This window comes from Lissotriton helveticus, chromosome 12 (genome assembly GCF_964261635.1).
Source record: "Lissotriton helveticus chromosome 12, aLisHel1.1, whole genome shotgun sequence".
Lineage (NCBI taxonomy): Eukaryota > Metazoa > Chordata > Amphibia > Caudata > Salamandridae > Lissotriton > Lissotriton helveticus.
Window position 1 is genome coordinate 547,319,184 of NC_136073.1, and position 19,891 is coordinate 547,339,074.

The 19,891-nt window shown below is 43.7% G+C and overlaps 1 protein-coding gene across 8 annotated transcripts in view; it reads left to right on the top strand.

Moving 5' to 3' along the window:
• The window catches only part of TERB1 (telomere repeat binding bouquet formation protein 1), a 1,077,176-nt gene that overhangs the window by 381,679 nt on the left and 675,606 nt on the right, over nt 1-19,891 (top strand). For all 8 annotated transcript variants that reach the window (XM_078669239.1, XM_078669238.1, XM_078669242.1 and 5 more), the window contains one exon: nt 18,028-18,180. In XM_078669239.1, the coding sequence (XP_078525365.1) occupies nt 18,028-18,180 (153 nt within the window). The remainder of the gene's footprint in view (nt 1-18,027; nt 18,181-19,891) is intronic.

Consider the following 19,891-nt stretch of genomic DNA (forward strand, 5'->3'; position numbering starts at 1 on the left):
CATTTGTGATCATGGCAGTTCCCCCTCACACTACCTTGAAGACTTCCCATTACTCCAGTATTGGAACTTTCATAGATTCCCATGCTTGTATCATTACCCGTCGTCAGAATGGGAGTCCCCGGTATACATAAAAAAGCAATAGAAACCATCACTAAAACAGAACCCAGGCCTAGCCCCATTCCTGTTTTGCATCCCTTTTTGTAAAAGAGACCCAAAAAAATGAACATCCAATCAACCCTCCTGAGAGAACCTCAGAACCTCAGATTTTTCTACCGCACGTTGTGCTAGGGAGTCTCCACTGAGCTCTGCTCAGTTTTTTTTCTAGAACTTGGTTCTACAGCTTTTTTCTTCAATTCCTTCAGGATGTCAGATAAAGAGAAGAAGGCCCTCTTTAAAAGTTGTGCTACCTCTTGTAAGAAGAGATTGTATATTAAAGATAAGCACAAGGAATGCATTTACTGTCTGTACCCAGACCACAAGGCTGCAGACTGTAAGATTTGCTGCACTTTTTCAACTAAGACTTTACTGGATCGCGAAGGGCGTCTTTTGACCTGGCTCCAGAAGCTGAAATCAAGGAAGGAGACGGTGTCTAGTGACAGTGATGAATCATCTTCTGCGACATCTTCTAGAAGGTCTGTGAAAAGGGAAAGGACTTCTCCTTCACCTTCTGAGAAACACCCTGGTAAGGCCCTGAAAAAGAGATTTTGGAAAAGGGGGGTGGTGATGGACAGAGTTTCTGAATGATGCAGAATACTCTTACCAAGTCAAGAGATCATGGTTTTGAATCCATCTTCGTTTTTTAGCCCTGAAAAAGACCTCTGATAGATCTAAAGGGCTTAGTCCTGTCGAATCTCCTCACCAAGGTGTAAAGGAGAGGGAAGGACTACCAAAAGAAACGAGTCTTCAGAGGAAATTCAGAAAGCCATCATCGTTGACTTCTGAGGTAAAGTCATCAAAGAAGACTCTCTCGTTGACAACGGCGTCTACGATTCCGTCGATGAAGACTCAAAAGATAAAGTCTTCTTCAGTTATCACCCCGTCGACGGTGGTTTCCTCGTCGCCGGTTCTGGTACAGGGCTCTGTGTTGAGGATGTCAACGCCGGTGGGATATGTATCTTTGACGATGGTTTCGACGATGATGATGACGATGTCGACGATGAGTGCGGCGGCACCAACAACGAGCATGATGGCATTGATGACAGCTGCGTCGACGACGGTGATTTCTTCGTCGACGATTCTTTCGACGTCGTCGACAGTAGAAAAAATTTCAATCCTGATTAAAAAACTGCAGATTATACCAGAGAGGACCTCTCCAAGGAGGGTGACTCCGTTACCACCTGCACTTCTCCTAGAAGAAGAGGAATCGGACAAAGACGAAGAGGAAGGACCTTTTGGCTACCCTGATAGCCCTTCTCAACTTCTCAACTTCACGTTAAATTCCAGGAGACTGATTCCGAAGGGGAGTATGAGGATTATGAGCAATATGGTCCTCCCTCTCAATTGCAGCCAGAATACCATCAGGAGATGGTTCAAATGCCCTCTTCCTTACTATCGGATTTACAAGCCATGCTAGTGGATTACAGGAGACGATTTGCGACACAGCCTTTTTTATCAGTAGGAGTACCGAGTAATACTACTCCTCCAGCTCGTCCTGTAACCACACAAGTACCACAACCTCAACCAATGGTGGAGGCGCAGGATCTTCCACCTATTGCGCCTGCCGTCCAAGATAACACCTCTGAAGACGACCAAGGCAATGTCACAATTCTAGATCCAGATGCAGAGTGGAATGACTATGTTATGCCAGATCCAGCTTCCCCTGCTCCGGCACCTGTGGATTCCCCTCCCGTAGATATAGGGGGTTTCCATAATATAATGGAAAGAGCCGCCAAGCGGTTTGCATTGTCCATGTCTAAGGTGGAATCGGAGTGCTTCCTTTATGACTTTAAAGAGCCTTATAAGAAATCGGTCAGGTCAATTCCGATTGTTGACCATGTTTGGGATGAGGGCTTAAAGGTTATGCAGACTCCAGCCACGGTTATTCAAGTTCTACCTCGTCTGGAGAAAAAATATAAGGCTCCAGAGGTAAGCCTGGCCTGTTTCACCAGCCAACCTAAGCCGGACTCTGTAATCTTGCAAGCCGCACAAAAGAAATCTAGGAATCCTTCGGCTCCTCTTACCACTCCTCCAGATAAGGAGGGCAGACGTCTGGATAATGTAGGCAAAAGATTTTCGTCCATGTCCAGTCTGTTAGTCAGAGCTGTTAAATCTTTGGCTGTTCTTGGACGATATGATCGCCAGATGTTGTGCGATCATTCCCCCTATCTAGATCAGCTGCCAAAGGAAGGAAAGAAGGAGGAAAAAAGGATTCTTCAGGAGGGGAAAATAGCATCTGCAGAAATCATTGATTGTGCAATGGATATCGCAACACCGTCTTTTCGATCCTTAGCGGGAGCTGCTGCGACAGGGCTGGTTACGGGCTACTTGGTTCCGCACAGAAGTCCAAAACAAAATCTTGGATATGGCTTTTGATGGGGAAGCGCTGTTTAAAAAACATATTGACGATTTGCTTCAAGATATCAAAAAGGATACGAAACAGCAAAATCCTTAGGGACTCTGCAGTACTGCAAGTTCCCATTCCGAGGAGCGAGAGGAAGAGGTAACTTGACATATAGAGGAGGTTATCAACAACAGCGTTACTCCTCATATGGTTCCCAATCGCAATCATACAAGCCTAACTACGGTCAACAGCAGAACCAATCTTCTTTGTCTTTCTCTCGTTCCAACAACAGAGGAAGGCAAGGTCGCCAGGGCAGAGACAACACTAAGCGCCAATAGCGGCTTCTTGGCTCTGACTACTGCCCCCTCTCCTCCTGTGTCATCAGTGGGAGGCAAATACCGGTGGGTATTGAACATCATTCGTTATGGCCATACCCTGGAATTTGTCCATCCACCACCATCCAAGCCGCCTCGCGCCATGGTATCGAAACATCTCCGTCTTTTATGATTAGAGGTCCACCAAATGCTCGGCAAGGGAGCTATAGAACTGGTCCCTATCTCTCAAAGGGGAAAGGGATTTTACTCCTGGTTCTTCCTAATCCGGAAGACGTTAGAAAAGTGGCGCTCTATACTACATCTGAGGAGCTCAACACCTATCTCACCAAACAATCTTTTCGGATGGTTTCTCTACAAGACATCCTTCGTCTTCTCAACTCACTGGATTTCTTGTCCACTCTAGATTGAGAGGACACTTATTTTCACGTACCCCTCCACCCACCTCACAGGAGGTATCTTCGCTTTACAGTAGCCAAGAGCCATTTTCAATTCAAGGTTCTTCCCTTTGGTCTGAGTTCAGCTCCACGGATATTCCCGAAAGTGTTAACTCCGGTAGCAGCCTTTCTACGAAGACAGAAACTTCAGGTCTTCCCGTACCTGGATGACTGGTTGATGAAAGCTCCTACCAAGCGGGCAGCAGAAGAATGAGTCAGAATGTGTACACGTCTGTTTGCCAGTCTCAGCCGAACACTCAACGAGCAGAAGTCTTCTCTTCTTCCATCAAGGTCAGGCAGATTTCTAAGGGCCATTCTGGACACTTCGGTAAACAAGGCTTTCCCATCCTTAGAGAGACAAGAGAAGCTAATGTCAATGGCTTCCCTATTGTTAAAAAGAAGGTCACTTTCAGTTCGCCTCTACAAGTCCCTGCTGGGTTCCATCTCCTCATTCATACCCCTGATTCCGCATTGCAGACTAAGAATGCATCCACTTCAGGAAGAGTTGGATTTGCAGTGGCGCCAAGTCGACGGATCCTACGACGACAAGATCTCAGTTACCAGGCCATGAGAGACACCACATCTTGGTGAATGGCCAAGGAAAACATTTCTCAAGGGCTGAATCTCTCAGCAGAATGTAGGGAAGTACTCTCTCAAGCAAAAGCCCCAAGTACAAATAAAACTTACAAATTAAAATTTAAACGTTTCTGCATTTGGTGCCAGCGCAATGGACTCCATCCTTTTAATTCGGAGCCACATGAAGTTCTTCTATACATTCTGTCATTAGTATAGGCTGGTCTGGCTCACTCTTCTATCAAGGTTTTCCTAGCGGCAATTTCTCTCTTCAGACACACGTCTTCAGGCCCTCGCTCAGGTCAGCAAGGATTATTAAACAGTTTCTCAAAGGACTTTTCTTCCCTCTGGTCAAGCCTCCTCCTCCCCTGTAGCATCTGAACCTGGTTCTGGCCCAGTTTATGAAGCCTCCTTTTGAACCGATTCACAAGGCAGAGGTGAAAATTCTCTCCTGGAAGGTAGCGCTTCTTCTGGCTTTGACTTCAGCTAGGCGTGTGGATGAATTGTAGGCTCTCACCATTCAGGAACCTTTTCTCCAGTTCAAGAAAGGAACAGGGATTTTAAGGACTAATCCAAAATTCATACCTAAGATTCCTTCAGACTTTCATTTGAATGAACCGGTAATTCTCAAGACTTTTTCCCCTCAACAGACTGCTCCTGCAGAGAAAGCACTCCACTCTCTGGACGTGCAGAGGTGCTTAAAATTCTATTTTCAAAGAACTAAAGACTTCAGAAAGTATTTTCAAATATTTGTGCCTTCCAGTGACCCTCGTAAGGGTTTTCCCCTATCTAATCAGGGAATCGTACGGTGGATTACCAATGCTATCCAATATTGTCTTAAGGCAGTGGTCAAGCCCCTGGAAGGTCGAGTCCGTGCTCATTCCACAAGGGCGATATCCTCCTCTACAGCCCTCTTTGCAGGTGTTCCTCTCCAAGAGATCTGCCGTGCAGCGACCTGGAGCGGCACACACGTTTACAAGACATGACTGCCTGGATGCAGCGACGCAGAGTGACGCAGCAGTCCGCCAAGCAGTTCTGAGGAATCTGTTTCAGTAAGGTTGAGCTTTCCCTTTCATCCCTCCTTCCTTCTTATTGTGTTATCAGCTCTTGCATATTTTTTAACCTCATGTGTTATGTTTTTCTTAAATTTTCTAAGTATATTATTGACTATTGGAAATGTCTTTGTGGGGAATATGTTATTTATTTGTACTTGGTTTTATAATGGTCATAGTTCCAAAAAATTTGCTGGTGACTGCTAGCTACTCTGATACAAGCATGGGAATCTATGAAAGTTCTAATACTGGAGTAAGAAAACAATTACTTACATGTAACTTTGGTTCTCCAGTATTGGAAACTTTCATAGATTCCCATGCGACCCACCCTCCTCCCCTGGGAAAGCTCAGCCTCTTTCATATTTAGTGGTTTGGTTACTCAACGGCAAATATCTGGGGTTCTGAGCTTCTCTCAGGAAGGTTCTAAAGGGTGAGTCCAATCTGATTGGTTGTTCATTTTTTGGTCGCTTTTACAAAAAGAGGTAGATAGGATGCAAAACAGGAATGGGCCTAGGACTGGGTTCTGTTTTAGTGATGGTTTCTATTGTTTTTTTATGTATACCGGGGACTCCCATTCCGACGACGGGGAATGATACAAGCATGGGAATCTATGAAAGTTTCCAATACTGGAGAACCAAAGTTACAGGTAAGTAACTTGTTTTCTTCTGTCACCCAGGAGGAAAGTAGTTCCCTGTTTTGTCTCGAAAGTATTCTCAGATTGTATCTGGAAGGGTACTGCAGAAATTGGGTCCCTCTAGCATTGACACTTGCATGCACCAAGAAGGGATTGGAGAAAGAGTCTTGCTCTAAGTTTGGTCAGTCCGGAGAGGATTATGATAGGCGATTGATCTACCCAAGTAAGCAGCTGAGAAAAACATCGGGCAGAGCTAGGAAAAACAGACTATATGATCTAAGAGTATGTTAAGGTTGTGAGGAGGGAAATAGTAGAAGTAAACTCTAGCCCCCAGGTTTTGTAATCTCCATGCATCTGCCCACTCCACTGTACCAGTGCCTTTGCATGTCTTCCCGGTTTTGCCTTTGGCAAAGGAGGGGGCTCTTTTGAGTACAACACCTAGCACAGAGTTCAAATCCCTGCCTACGGTCTAAGAATTATGCCCCCATTGTGCCGTATGTGCAGATAGCCTTTTTAGGAATGTGGATTGGTCAGTATTACGAGCATATAAGCTGCCCAGTGCTAACTGGATTCTGTCCAGAAGCTCCTCGAAAAGGACAAGTCTGCTTTCTCACTCAATTACAGTTGAAGTCACCGAGAAGGGGACTCCAGCCCGCTCCCAAATGAGGGCCCCTAGCATGGGCTGAGAATCAAGCCCATAAGATCTGGCTTAGCAATTCTTTTTGCAGTAGAGAATATTCAGGAGTCATGAGATGGGTTTCTTGCAGTAGTGCTACGTGGGGCCCCCTGCGGCGAAGAAGGGAGTGATTTTATGGCATTTGTTAGCTATGCATTCTTAATGATGGTCCAGGATGTTAGTGAGTAAGAGTTTGTGTGGTTAGTATGTTTGGGGGAGTGAGATGAGTTGGGGCACAGGATCCAATTCACCACGACCTGGTGCTCCACAACTACACTTATGAACCAGAGCAGTGGAAGATAGCTGATGGATAGCAGGTTGGACCGTGAAGGGAGGTGGTGGGAGAGTTGTAAACCAGTGGATGGTGGGGAAACTCTCCAGGGTGAAGGGCAAACCGCCAACTGAACAAACTAACAATACCAGTGGTGAACATGGTATGGAAGTGAGTGGTCTATATAGTTGAGGGTGCAGAGTTGTATAAGCAGCCCATCCAGAATGCTGTTCCGGTGGATAAGGGGAACCCCTGCATGGGATAAGGGAAGGACCCGTGCCTAGCATATTGTCTCTTGGGTGTGTACCTACCCAACCACCCGATCTGTCATGATGGCTAGAGAGCAGCAAAGTGGGACAGCAGGTCAAAAGTAAAATAGTAACTCCCACCCTGCCCAACCCCTTCCCAAACTGGAACCCCGAAGCCTCCAACCCACACCCTGCAATGATTTGGGAAATGTATCCTGGTGATAGTGACCAAAAGGATTGTAGGAGAAGGTAGAGAGGGGCCCCCAACTAGCACAATAAGGACAGATAATGTTGTTGGCCATTTGAGTTGTCAGTGATTGAGAAGATTTCAGTTCATGATGAGTGGTAAAAGAATAGGACATGTAATTTTCATCTGAGGAGGAGGAATTCAGGCAGGGGGCCAGGTCTCAAAAAGAAACAACCCCAACTAATGCAGACCACTTTCTATCCTGGGCCTCAAGAGGGTGTTGCAATCGAAGACGGCAGAGCAATCAGACCCTAAATATTTCCCAGACTATCACCCAGACTGCTAGGTCTCCCATTTGCGGGGTCATCTGCTTGGGAGTAGGAACCCTATTTTTGTGACCTGTGCTAACCCTCCTCTGGCTTTGTGAAAAAGGGGACAATATGGCCTGATTACACTTTGAGCCTCTCCCGGAAAAGGAGTAAATACTTGTCGCCCATCTCCCTGAGTTTCCCCTTAACTCCCAGGAATGAGACACGCTGGTGCTGGACAGCTAGGGTGTAGTCTCGGATAAGGACTTGGGTTATTACCAAATTTGAGGCAGCCAGCCTGGTGGGCTGCACAGAGTATTTGTCCCGATCTTTGAAGTGTAAGACTTTGGCAATTAATGGATGCATTGGGGCATTAAGCACAAGGATGAGGTGGGCATGCTCTTAGCATAAAAAAAAGGGATGAGATTGTGAAGTTCAACAAAGTCCCTTAGCCACGCTTCGAAGAGTTCCACCAGATTGCGCCCCTTGAGCTCTCCGACCACTCTAATGTTGCTGCGCCTGCAGCGCCCCCTCAGCATCCCCTGCCCTCCAGGAAGCGCACATGGCCCATCTGATCGAGAAGTTGCTGTTGATGATGCAATGCCTACGGTTGAAGATCCTTTATTGCCTTTTCAGATTGGGAGACCCTCTCGGCAAGTCATTTTTGAATGCTCTGCAGAAGCCCTGTGTCAATCGCGATGGCATCTTGTTTAGCTTCCAGGGAGGTACGGGATGACCTCCTGAATGATAATGAGGTTTTCTCCTCCGGACACTAAGGTGGTTGCCCTGCAGGGTCCTTGGCACTCTACTGTGGTTGGGTGCCGGACTTCGTTGGTTTCAGACAGCCAATGGTGGGATGGCACCCTCCCTGAGCCAGTCATGGCCTGTAGATACCGTGTAGGGACTGAAGTGGTGGGCCGGTAGACAGCCCCATAGAAGGAGGACCAGGAGAGGTAAACAATGTGTGGTATGTGGTGCAGGACCCACTTGCCAATCTTCAGCTGTCCCCAGTGTATAGTTAGGCCAATGTTTCAGCACAAGGAGTCAAGCCAAGATGTGTGGTAGGAGGGCAGGTCCAAGACAGAGTGGGTCTGGGTAGGCAGGAGGGGGTGGAGTCTGATTTGCAGAGATGGCCCAAGAGGGCCCAGGAAGGATCCGGTTCAGAAGACCAGCACATAGCCAGATGATCTCAGTGTGAAGGCACCATGGGCCTTGGGCAGAAATATATAGGAGCCCGATCCAGTCCTCCTGGGCTCCATGGACCAAGTTAGCGGGTCTGCAATGAGTCAATAGCAGGACTTGAGGTGCTCTTCCAGGGGCTATGCCCACTTATCTCTGCATGTGGTCTCAGGGGTGACAGCACGGTAGTGAGACAAAATATCGAAATTAAAATATCGATATACAATAATATCGATGTTTTAATTTCGATGGTATAGAATATCGATGTGTAAAATATCGACAGAGAATATCGTTTTTTAAGGTATGTATGTAACTAATATCGAAATTTACTAATATCGAAATTTTGTTTAGTGTTATGTATTTTATTATGTTGTTTATATGTTTGTTAAATATGTTTTGTAATGTATGTTTGAAAATTAGTAATTTTGTTTACATTTTGCGTATTAGTATCAGAGCGGGTTGTGGGTTTATAGGGGAATAGGGTGGGAAGTAATTTAATAATAATGTATTAATTAATATATTTTTGTTAATATTTGTAATTAATAATTAATTGGTAATTGATTATTTTAATTAGTTAATTACATTAATTAAAGTTAATGTGCTAATATATTTAATTTTGTGTTATTGTTAATTAATAATTAATTGGTAATCAAATGATATTAATTAGTTAATTAAATTAATTAGAGTTAATGTGCTAATATATTACATTTTTTGTTATTGTTAATTAATTAATTGGTAATTAAATAATATTAATTAGTTAATTAAATGAATTAGAGTTAATGTGCTAATATATTTAATTTTTTGTTATTGTTAATTAATAATTAATTGGTAATTAAATAATATTAATTATTTAATTAAATTAATTAGAGTTAATGTGCTAATATATTTAATTTTTTGTTATTGTCAATTAATAATTAATTGGTAATTAATAATTATTAAGTGATTAAGGGCCAGATGTAGGAGCCCTAATACCGGTCGGAAACGGCCGAATTTGTCCGTTTCCGACCGGTATTAGGGTTTTCAGATGTAGGGCATGCATTTACAGAATCGGTATTTTACTGATTCTGTATTTACCGATTCGGTAAAATTACTGAATCAGTAAATACAGACTCGGTAAAATACCGATTCTGTAAATGCAGATGTAGCTGGCACATGTCAGAGTGCCACAGAGCTTTAAGAATCGGTATTTTACCACCCAATCCAATTGGGTGGTAAAATACCGAATCCAGGTGTGCATGCACATGTGTGCATGCACAGCTGTGCCATGTCTGTGTGCCACATGGCGCATATGCCTATTTTTGGGGTGCCAGAGGGTGTCAAAGTGACACCCCCTGCACCCTTGCTGAAATCGGTATTTACCGAATCTGTAAATACCGATTCGGTAATGCCCATTGATTCCTATGGGCTTCAATGCCCATAGGAATCAATGGGCATTACCGAATCGGTATTTACAGAATCGGTAAATACCGAATCTTAACGATTCGGTATTTACCGAATCTGAAATACCTACATCTCCCCTCCTCTTTTTTACCACTTCGGTATTTAAGAAGTGGTAAAAAAGATTTACCTACATGGGGCCCCAAATGATGTGATTTATTTATGTGTAGTGGGTTGTGTGTTTATAGGGGAATAGGGTGTGATATAATTAAATGTAATTAATTAAAGAGATTGTATTTATTTATTGGTATTTATTGGTAATTAATTGGTAATTAATATGTGTTAATTAGTTCATTTATAATTACATCAATTTAATAATATTAATTGTTATTAATTGATTAATTGAAATGTATATTAATTGTGTTTTTTTGTATGTGTAGTGTGTTGTGTGTTAAAGGGGGAGTATTGTGGGAAGTAATTTTTACCCCCATGCTATCCAATGCTTTCCCTACTGTTGCACCCTCTTGAGTGGGAATAGTAATTTAAACCCCTACGCTATCCAATGCTTTCCCTACTGTTGCACCCTCTGGAGTGGGAATAGTAATTTAAACCCCTACGCTATCCAACGCTTTCCCTACTGTTGCACTCTCTGGAGTGGGAATAGTAATTTTTACCCCTACGCTATCCAACGCTTTCCCTACTGTTGCACCCTTTGGAGTGGGAATAGTAATTTTTACCCCTACGCTATCCAACGCTTTCCCTACTGTTGCACCCTTTGGAGTGGGAATAGTAATTTTTACCCCTACGCTATCCAACGCTTTCCCTACTGTTGCACCCTCTGGAGTGGGAATAGTAATTTTTACTCCTACGCTATCCAACGCTTTCCCTACTGTTGCACCCTCTGGAGTGGGAATAGTAATTTTTACCCCTACGCTATCCAACGCTTTTCCTACTGTTGCACCGTCTGGAGTGGGAATAGTAATTTAAACCCCTACGCTATCCAACGCTTTTCCTACTGTTGCAATATGTGGAGTAAGTATATATATTAATTTATATGTAGAGTTTTTAATTTAGTTTAAATGTATATGTATTAGTTATAATTTTTTTATGTTTGAATGTTTTTATTTAATATTTGTAAAATTATATATATTTTAAAATTATTTTTACATTATTATTAATACATTTAAAAAAACGATATTTTTAATTTCGATATTTTTGTACTACGATATTATTTTTTCGATATTTTTGTACTTACCTTTATGAAGATATAACGCCGATATTTTTGATGTCGATATTTTTGTGTCGATATTTTTGTATGTAGATATTCTGTCTGTCGATATTATGTCATAGATTCGACAGCACAAGCAGCCTGTTCCCACACGGTGGTCCTCCTCAGTTAGGAAGAAGACGTTGAGGCCCGAATCCCAGTGAAGGCGTGCTCCAAGCAAGTGAATTGGTGCCAACATTGGTTAACTTCAGGGTCCCCTCATAACACTAATATGAACAAATGGGCACCTGTGGTATCGGACTCCCGGAGGGCATCCTTCAAGGGTCTGGGCCTAAAATGCAGGTGTGGATAGGTTGGGGCTAAGGGACAGATCTTGCCAAAAGCTAGCAAGTGAGTTGCAATTGATGTCTGACCTCTGGCTCCAGACACCTGTAGCACCCACTGGGGCTGATTTGCAGGCCTTGCCTGGCCTCTGAATCAACAGGTTTCAAGGCAAAAAGCCAGGTGAGCCCTTGATGAATGCCTATAGTATATGAATCCCTGCCACTCACTCTGTTCGGCAGCCGCCACCGAGGACCCCCACCCTAGCTCAGACAGGCTGCGACACTCACCCTGAGAGCTCCGGGCCCACCAGTGAGGGTCCCCCATAGAGGCTCTTTGTGTGTCTTCTTAAGCTCCAGGGGCCTACCACTCTGTCCCTACACCTCCAGGGCAGGCACAACCAGTCTCGGAACGGCAAGCGGCGTCCAAGGCAAGGCCAGCAGGCCCATGTGGTCTTGACTTCTCTCTGAAGTGTGCAGTCCCTCAGGTGCGCCGTCCTACCTGGCAGGGAGCCCACAGTCAGCAGGATAGGCTCCCTGTCCTTTGTTTATGCCGTAGGGCCAGAATGGATTTGGATATAGCAAGAAGAGAGACGGATTCCTGGATGCAATCGCAGGGAGTTCTTTACTGAAACGTTCACTGTCTTGGCCCTGCTGGCCATGCCCCTTGCTCAGTCCTCTACCTTGACGATTTCTTTGCCTCAGTCAACATAAAGTAAGGAATATAGCACACAGTTCATGTTAAAAAGGCAGTAGACCTTAATTCAAAGAAACTAAATAAGTGTTCTGTATACCTGCAGATTCCTAACAGTTTTCTTAGCCACTTACTATGAAGATTTCTATGCTGCAATCTTATTTTGCCAGTCAGCATATGGTTTAGTAAATCTCCCTTTCAGGTCTATTCATATTGCTTCATGGCTGCTAGAGATTAAACATAGCAAAAGGTCAGAAATGCATCTGGCCTCAGTAAAACACGTTTATGTATTTCAGAAATTCAACTTGCAGAGCACATGCTTGCAACAGATATTATGTAATTTGATAATCTTTTGTTGGGCACTCTTAATGAAATTTATATGAAATTGTATAAATGTATGTAGCACAGAAAATGCCCAAGGGATTCAAGGCACTGAAAGCTAATCCGGAGAGGAAACCTGCCCATGCCGAGATCCAAAAAGGCCTGTTTTTGGCCAATTTACAAAGAGAAGAACCTGGTTTTAAGGCCTTCCTAAAAGGAACATGCAACTTCATTCAGGATAGCTGGAGGGAATTCCAGAGCTTGGCATCCTTTAGTGAAAAAGCTCTGCCTCCTCATCTCTTTCTCCGAACTCTGGGGATGACAACTAAATTTTGGGCTGCCGATTGGAGTAGTTTACTAGGGAAGTACCATTGAAACATGGTTTTGATTCCCCCTGGGCTAACATTGTACAGTGCTTTATAAAGAATGCATATAGCTTTAAAAGGTGACACGCCTCTGTACAGGAAGCCAGTGAAGTTCACGCAATCCTTTTGAGACTGACCTATTTCAGGATATCTAATGTCAGCATTGCCGCTGCGTTTTGCACCAGTTGCAGTTTGGCAAGAGTTGTCTTGTTAGTGTCCAAATTTATTTATTTCATTTATTTTTTTATTTAAAGAGTTTTATATAGCGCTGGCTAGACCCGAAGGTATCAGAGCGCTTTACATGAGAATCAACAATGTAACAGAAAAAGTAAAACAATTACACAATACATCAAAAAATAGCCAATCCAATTAGGAGAGGAGAGAGAAAAGTAGTGGAGGGGGAGGTGAGAAAGGGAGGATAAGGGAAGAGACAACAAGGAGAGACGAAAGGAAGTCTGTCTAAAGACCGACTGGGTAGGTGACGACCAAGGAGGGAATCCACGGCCCATCTCCCAAATAAAGTGCGTTGCAATAGTCAATCGTGTATGAGATTAGTGCTAAGACCACCTTATTCCGTGCATGGGAAGGGATAAATGGAAAGATCTTCCGCAAGGTTCTGATGATCCAGGAACAGACCGCTACCGTGTAATTGACCTAGAGGTCTGAAGACAGGTCACTGTCTAGGTTAACTTCCAGGTTTTTTGCTGAGTTTGTAGGGATGGGTAATGCCCCTAAACTGTCTGGATACCAATTCTGGATCCATACAGATGATTGACTCCCAAACATCAACACCTCTGTCTTCTCGTTGTTCAACGTTAGGCAATTCTTTCCCATTCATATGGCCACCGTCTTCATACAGCTGTCGAAACTGGCCGCTGTGGCATTCGTGTCCTTTCAGATGGACACAGTGACTTGTGTGTCATCGGCATACGACACGGTCTCTAGCGAAAAAGACCGAATAAGTCTGGCCTAGCGAAAAAATTAATAAGTTACATATCGTAGGGCTCATAGAGGATCCCTGAGGGACCCCACATGGCAAGGAGAAAGGGTCAGATTTGAATTCATTTACAATCACCATCTGGGGTCTATTTGTAAGGAATGAAGTAACCAGTTTCAAGGCCATATCTCCTATACCCAAGGCCAGCAGGCATTCAGTGAGAAGGGTAGGGTAGATGGTGTCAAAGGCCACAGACAGAGCCAAGAGGATCTGGGCCGTGGCGTAGCCTGCGCCAGCTAGACTCCTGATGCGGTCTGTTGCTGATATAATGGCATTTTTTATATAACTTCTGAAATTGAACTGAGAAATGTCCAGCAGTCCCTGTTGCTCCACATGCACCATCAAATGGTAGTTAAGATGCTCCTCCAAGATCTTAGCTGGAATAGGGAGCAAGGAGATGAGGTGATAGTTATTCAGGTCATTAGCGTCAAGATTGGATTTTTTTAGAAGAGGCCTGACCACTGTCTTTTTCCACAACGGTGGATAGCACCCACCCAAAATTAATTGCTTTATTCATAATGGCAGTTTGAACTATTGTACTACCCGCCAGTTGGAGGATCTTTGGGGGTCAAGGTTCTACCGGAGTTCCTGATTTTTGGTTCAGAGGATGAGTCTCCTTTTGACCTAGAGTTTAAGGGGGAAACCAGGGCAAAGATGCTGATGTATCCCCTCCGCCTTAGTGGTAGATGAGAGGTTCTGCTGCTGCGAGGCAGTAAGGCAAGAGTCTGTATGCTCTTCTTGATTAGCAGATTCAAATTCTTTGTAGATTTTAGTGACCTTGGAGTAGAAGAATCCTGCCAACTTGTGGCAGAGCGCTGTTGAGCCCTCAATTTCTGAGGGAACTGGAGGAGACACGAGATGGTGGATAACTTTAATGAGTTCTTCAGATGAGCTTTCATATTCAACTTAATTAGTGCAGAAGAGAGATTTTTCTTCTCTAATGGCTCTTTTGTATACTCTCTGATGGCATTCTTATATAAGATTTTGGCTTGCTCCTCATACTTTTTCCTCCAGTCGCGTTTCTTCCTACGACAGACCTGCCTTAGTTGTTTAGCCTTTTGGTAAACCATGCAGCTGTAGGCAAAATCCTACGAGATTTAATTCCCTTGAAGGGCACAACCACCTCTGAGGCAGAGCTCAGCCAAGCTCAATTTTGGCAGCTCCCATATCTGCGTCCTCTACCTCAGTGCAAAGTTTGCTTCTGAGGGCACTCGAGAAAGATCATGCCGAAACCCCCTTCCATTTTCTTTCAAGTGTCATGGTAGTGTCAGAGGTGCCTTTGGTCTGGGTTGGAGAGCTGTCTAAAGAGGAAGCTACTGCCTGATGATCAGAGCAAAGTAGAGGTAATACATCTTGCACAGACAACCTGGCATCACTGGAAAAAATCCCATCTAAGGTGGGTCCGGCTGTATGTGTGGGGACTCTAACCAGTGGAGAGAGACTGTTAATCAGTGCTCTGAAGTCTGTACTCCTGGTCTCCTCTGAGTGAAAGTTAGTCATCCATAATTCAGTTAGGAAGAAAGACTTTGGGCCCGGAGGTCTGTATAAGAAAATGCCAGAGAATAAGTCAGTGGATAAGATTTTAATGGAAAAGTGAAAAGCCTCACACAAGCTGGTGCAGCTAAGTGGTTCAAAGTTGCAGTGATATTTCAGTTTGTATACAATGACTAGACCACCTCCAGGTCTGCCTACACTATCGAGCCTGAGGATCTATAACCTGAGAAAACTGCATCAACCAAGTCAGGACCCGGCGAGTCGTTCGCCCATATCTCGGAAGATGAAGACCCAGTTTGGTCCTGTGTTAGCGCAAATTGCACAAATTCCGTATTATGCTTACTCAAGGACCTGTCGTTGATTAGGAAACCTTTACGGTTCCCCTTTTGTATAGTGGTCCCCTAATTAACCGCCCTTTCAGCTAAAGAATTGTCAGCATTGATGGATATCCCATCCCAGGAGGAAGGATGAGGGACCCTGAAACCACAAGAAGGGCAGGTACAGTTTGTATTTTGATAAAGGTCATTAACATTCTCAAGACTCTACCTAATGGTGTTAAAATTGTATTAGTGCTCTACTGTGCATTTGGCGGTGTGATACAGAAAATATTTATTAACATCTGTGAACCTAAGCAGTTTTACTTAAATAGCTACTTTACTTAAACAATTTCATTGTCTCAATCAAAAAATCTAACAGTTTGACATACAATTTTAGTTGAAATTCCCCTCAGAAAGTACAATTGCTTTCTCCCATGATTTTATTTGGTGATGGAATAGCAGACGTTTCGCCCCCAAAAGACTGTGATAACATGCCTCATGGATTATATTTCCAGAGCACCTAAGTGATAACTCCTATTTGTATTATTAGTCTTTTTCCAGTGGCTCATGTACTCAAGACATTTATTTTGGCAGAATCAAATTCTTGGGAAGATCCTACATATGTGATACCTGAGGTCTAAAGATAATTGTGAATGTGAAGATTGTTAACTTATTAGCAGAGAGACCCAAACATCAAGTTTTCTAATTTCCCAGTTTCTGAATGGAAACTGGCTATATACATTTTATCCTTGATGGTTGTCTTTATTACGTTTTTGGACAGATCTATATTTAACAAACAAGCCTCAAAAAAGTACTTATCCACTCCATGTTATGTTAGGTCCACTTATCCCGCTCTCGGATACTACAAGAGTGTCCCGGCGTGACACTTTATTCCACTCTACTCTACAACACCCCAGTCTACTTTACGCCATGGTGCCGCTTGACGAATCTTCATGAAATTTTCACATTTCTGTGGTAGTGGTTGTATGAAAGGTTCTACGGGGGTGTGAGTGGTTGTGTAAGTGATTCTGTGGATGATGTCATCATTGATGTAATCAGTGATGTTATTTGAGATGCCATGAGTGATGTCACTGACTATGTCATGAGTGATGTAATATGTGAGGTCATAAGCAGTGCATTGCAGGGCGTGAGTTATAGTTAACTCAGCAAACTAGGACTGCGGAATTTCACTGTTTTTTTACATGTGAAACCCGAGCCTACCTATAACGTCCCTGCAGCCTTTGGATTTTCAATGAATGTCTATGTTTTTAAAAAAATGTCATTTTCTAACTATAACGGCCGTGTAACCTTTGTTTTTTTTTTCCAGCGTAATTTGTATGGTGGTTAATATATTCTATGACTAGCCTTTGAGTTTCAGCTTAAGTAGTTTCCACCATGTACGGCTTAATGCAACCAATATTTTTCTTCTGTTTATCAAGCCCCCTTCCAGATTTGAGGTCAGGAATACTAATCCCCTTTTTTCTTTTGTTAATTGTGTTTTATTTTAACATTTGTATAGCAATTTCATGTCACTATTCTCGAGCTCCAGTAGCGCTGTCATTGGTGAAAAGGTAAAAGGGCCTGTGTTTGTATGCATGGTTGGCAGAATACAGGTATATGTGTGACCTAGATGAGAAGCTTTGGGCCTGGTGCATTTCAGTGATGCAGAAGGGTGAGAAACAGATGTACCCACCTGAGACCGTGTACACTACTACAAAGTTGGATTGTTTACCATTAGTTTAAATGTAATCCTAAATCGAGGTGTAATCCTGGTTGGGTGGAAAAACATCCAGGTTTTATTTTTGGGGCTTTGGATGTCTAAGTGACTGACCAGGTTTTTTAATCGTGCTGGAAAAGTTCAGGAGTTTGTACAACATACGGGATCCCATCAGTGCCAGATATTTTTGATTTGGGGGGAGGGGGAGGGAGGAGGGAGGAGGTGGGAGGGAGTGCGAGCCTAGATCGAAAGATCTCTTTAGGTGTAAGAGTGTTCCAGTGCTATGGATGACCTATGGATTATGTTAGAGAAAGCAGTTACATCTCTTCACCATTTTAAAACAGAGTCTAATATTGCCCCCTAGGTTGGACGATTTAGGACTCCAGCTACTTAGTGACTCAATCAAAAACACTTTTAAACCATCATAAACATACTTTCATTTACATCTCATTTTCACCTCTCACACGTCATGGCAGGGGTGGGAGTTAAGGTTTATTAAGAATAGTGGGGAAAGATGGGAGATTAGTTTAAGGCACTACAGTAATTTTTGAATTTGTTGTTATTGATTTTTTTTAATCTATTAACGTATTAAGCAACCTTGCTTACCTTTCAGCTTTAGTTTTTTAGAGAATATATGTTTGCGTGATGATTAATTTATGCTGTGGGCTGAACTACTGAACAGATTTTGTAAGTGCTTTAAATAGGATTAAGCCTCATTTAACACACCGAATATATTTATGTGATCTGTTTGTGCCTTTCCAATAAAGTAACATTGCTTTCTCATGTGTTTTTCTGTGAAGCTCCCGTCCAAGAATATTTTGCACATGTTGGGGGATTAGATACGTTAGCCGGCCTTCTTGTGAAGCTTGTCGATGACTCTCATATCAGCACCTCTAGTGCTAAGCTTGCTGTTGTGGTGACAAAGACTCTGGATGCCTGCATTGCTGAGAACTGTGAGTTTGCTATCCGCAATTAAACGTATTGCTTAATACTAAAATGTTCCGAATAGAACATGTTGAAGCATTATTATTCTGTTATTTATTTTGTCAGCCTGTTTTAGCACATCCTACACTCAGATGCACAATGCCCGGTTTTACAGTAGCATTCCAAAAAACATGGAAGGATAAGCTGACTGGTTGACAGATACTGAGAAGAAGGCTGTAATGGAAAAGGGATCACAAACCAATCCTAACAGGCCACATGCTGATGTGTTTTTTGGAGCTTTACTTTCACCCTTCATTTACTACATTGTCAGGTATCTCAAAATTCCATATGTTCTACAGCAGACTGTTGTAAATCATTAAAATATCACTACTTTTTGGTCACGTTTTGGGAGGCAAGATGGCGGATTGAAGACGCCACGGAGGTGTAGCTGAGTCTGAGGCTCCTAAAACTCCTCAAGAGACAATCGGCTATGGTGACTTGCATACGGTCGGATTTAACGCTCTAACACTGTAACATCAGAATCTTTGCGGTACAAGGCAGTGCGGAGACTGCATGCTTCGGATCTGACCTGCTAATGCTACAGCTGCTGCTTCTGCGAGGCTCAACCGGCTGGAGACGCTGGGACGTTCGTTATCCGGAAATCCCGTGCTGGGCTCGGCGGCTGCTAGATTCCTGGCTCAGCTGCTCTGGCCTTAGCCCTCAATTTTTTTCACTAACTGCTGCGGTAGGGGCGCCGCCACGACATCGAACATCAAACGGCCCCAGAGTAACTTGTGGTGTTTGGAAAGATATGGCTCCCAAAAATGTTCCGAGGGCTGCTCGTGCCACAAGAGGAGCGCCAGTAACGGAGGATGGTCCCGATCAGGGGACTATTACCACCGCGGTTAACACCGAGACTGTGACCGCAATTGCTCGAATAGACGCGATGGCTGGAAATAGCATACATCTGCCCGCGCCGTTGGAGGACACAGGGAAACTCAATAAGGTGAACCCACAGACTGGTAAGCCTCAAGTTATACGCTCTCTTTTCGCACCCCCAGTAAATCACCAGTAGTTAAGGCTAAAACCGTTACTTTGCCGAAGGGCAACAATGTAGTTGGCACTCAGAAAGTTCAATTGAAAGCAGCTACTACAGGAGGAGAAGGGGGTGGAGGAGGGGCAAACAAGAAAACTGACACTCTGGTAACTTTGGTTGCTGACTTTCCCAGTGGCAACAAGGGGAAAGCATTGAACTGTACCCCAGCAGATGGTGAGTCCGTGGCGGCAGTCCTGGAAGAGGATGTGGGGGGTATCGATAAAGAGCTGAGCAGATCAGCGACGGATGAAGCACTCAAGCACAGCAGTCCCCAGATACTGGCAAATACTCATTCTGAGCAGAATGGTGAGACACAGGATGATACCACCGACGAGGCAAGTGGGACTCTTAAAAATGCTATGACTAAGGATGAAAAAGGGGATGCATTCTCCAATGACGAATATGAAGAGATTGTGGAAGAGGAGGGAGATCAGACAACGGGGTCCCCTGCAGACTTCGCCAATCAGATATTGCGAAAGAAAGGAAGAGCTAAGGCAAAGGACAAACTTTAGAACAAGAAGAATACTAACCCTTCTACTCTCTCAATGGTGATCTCATACTCAAACACAAGAGGGAAACCTATCAGAGATGAGAGTGGATATAGGCAAAAATTAAGATGTGACTTTAGGATGCCGGCAAGACCA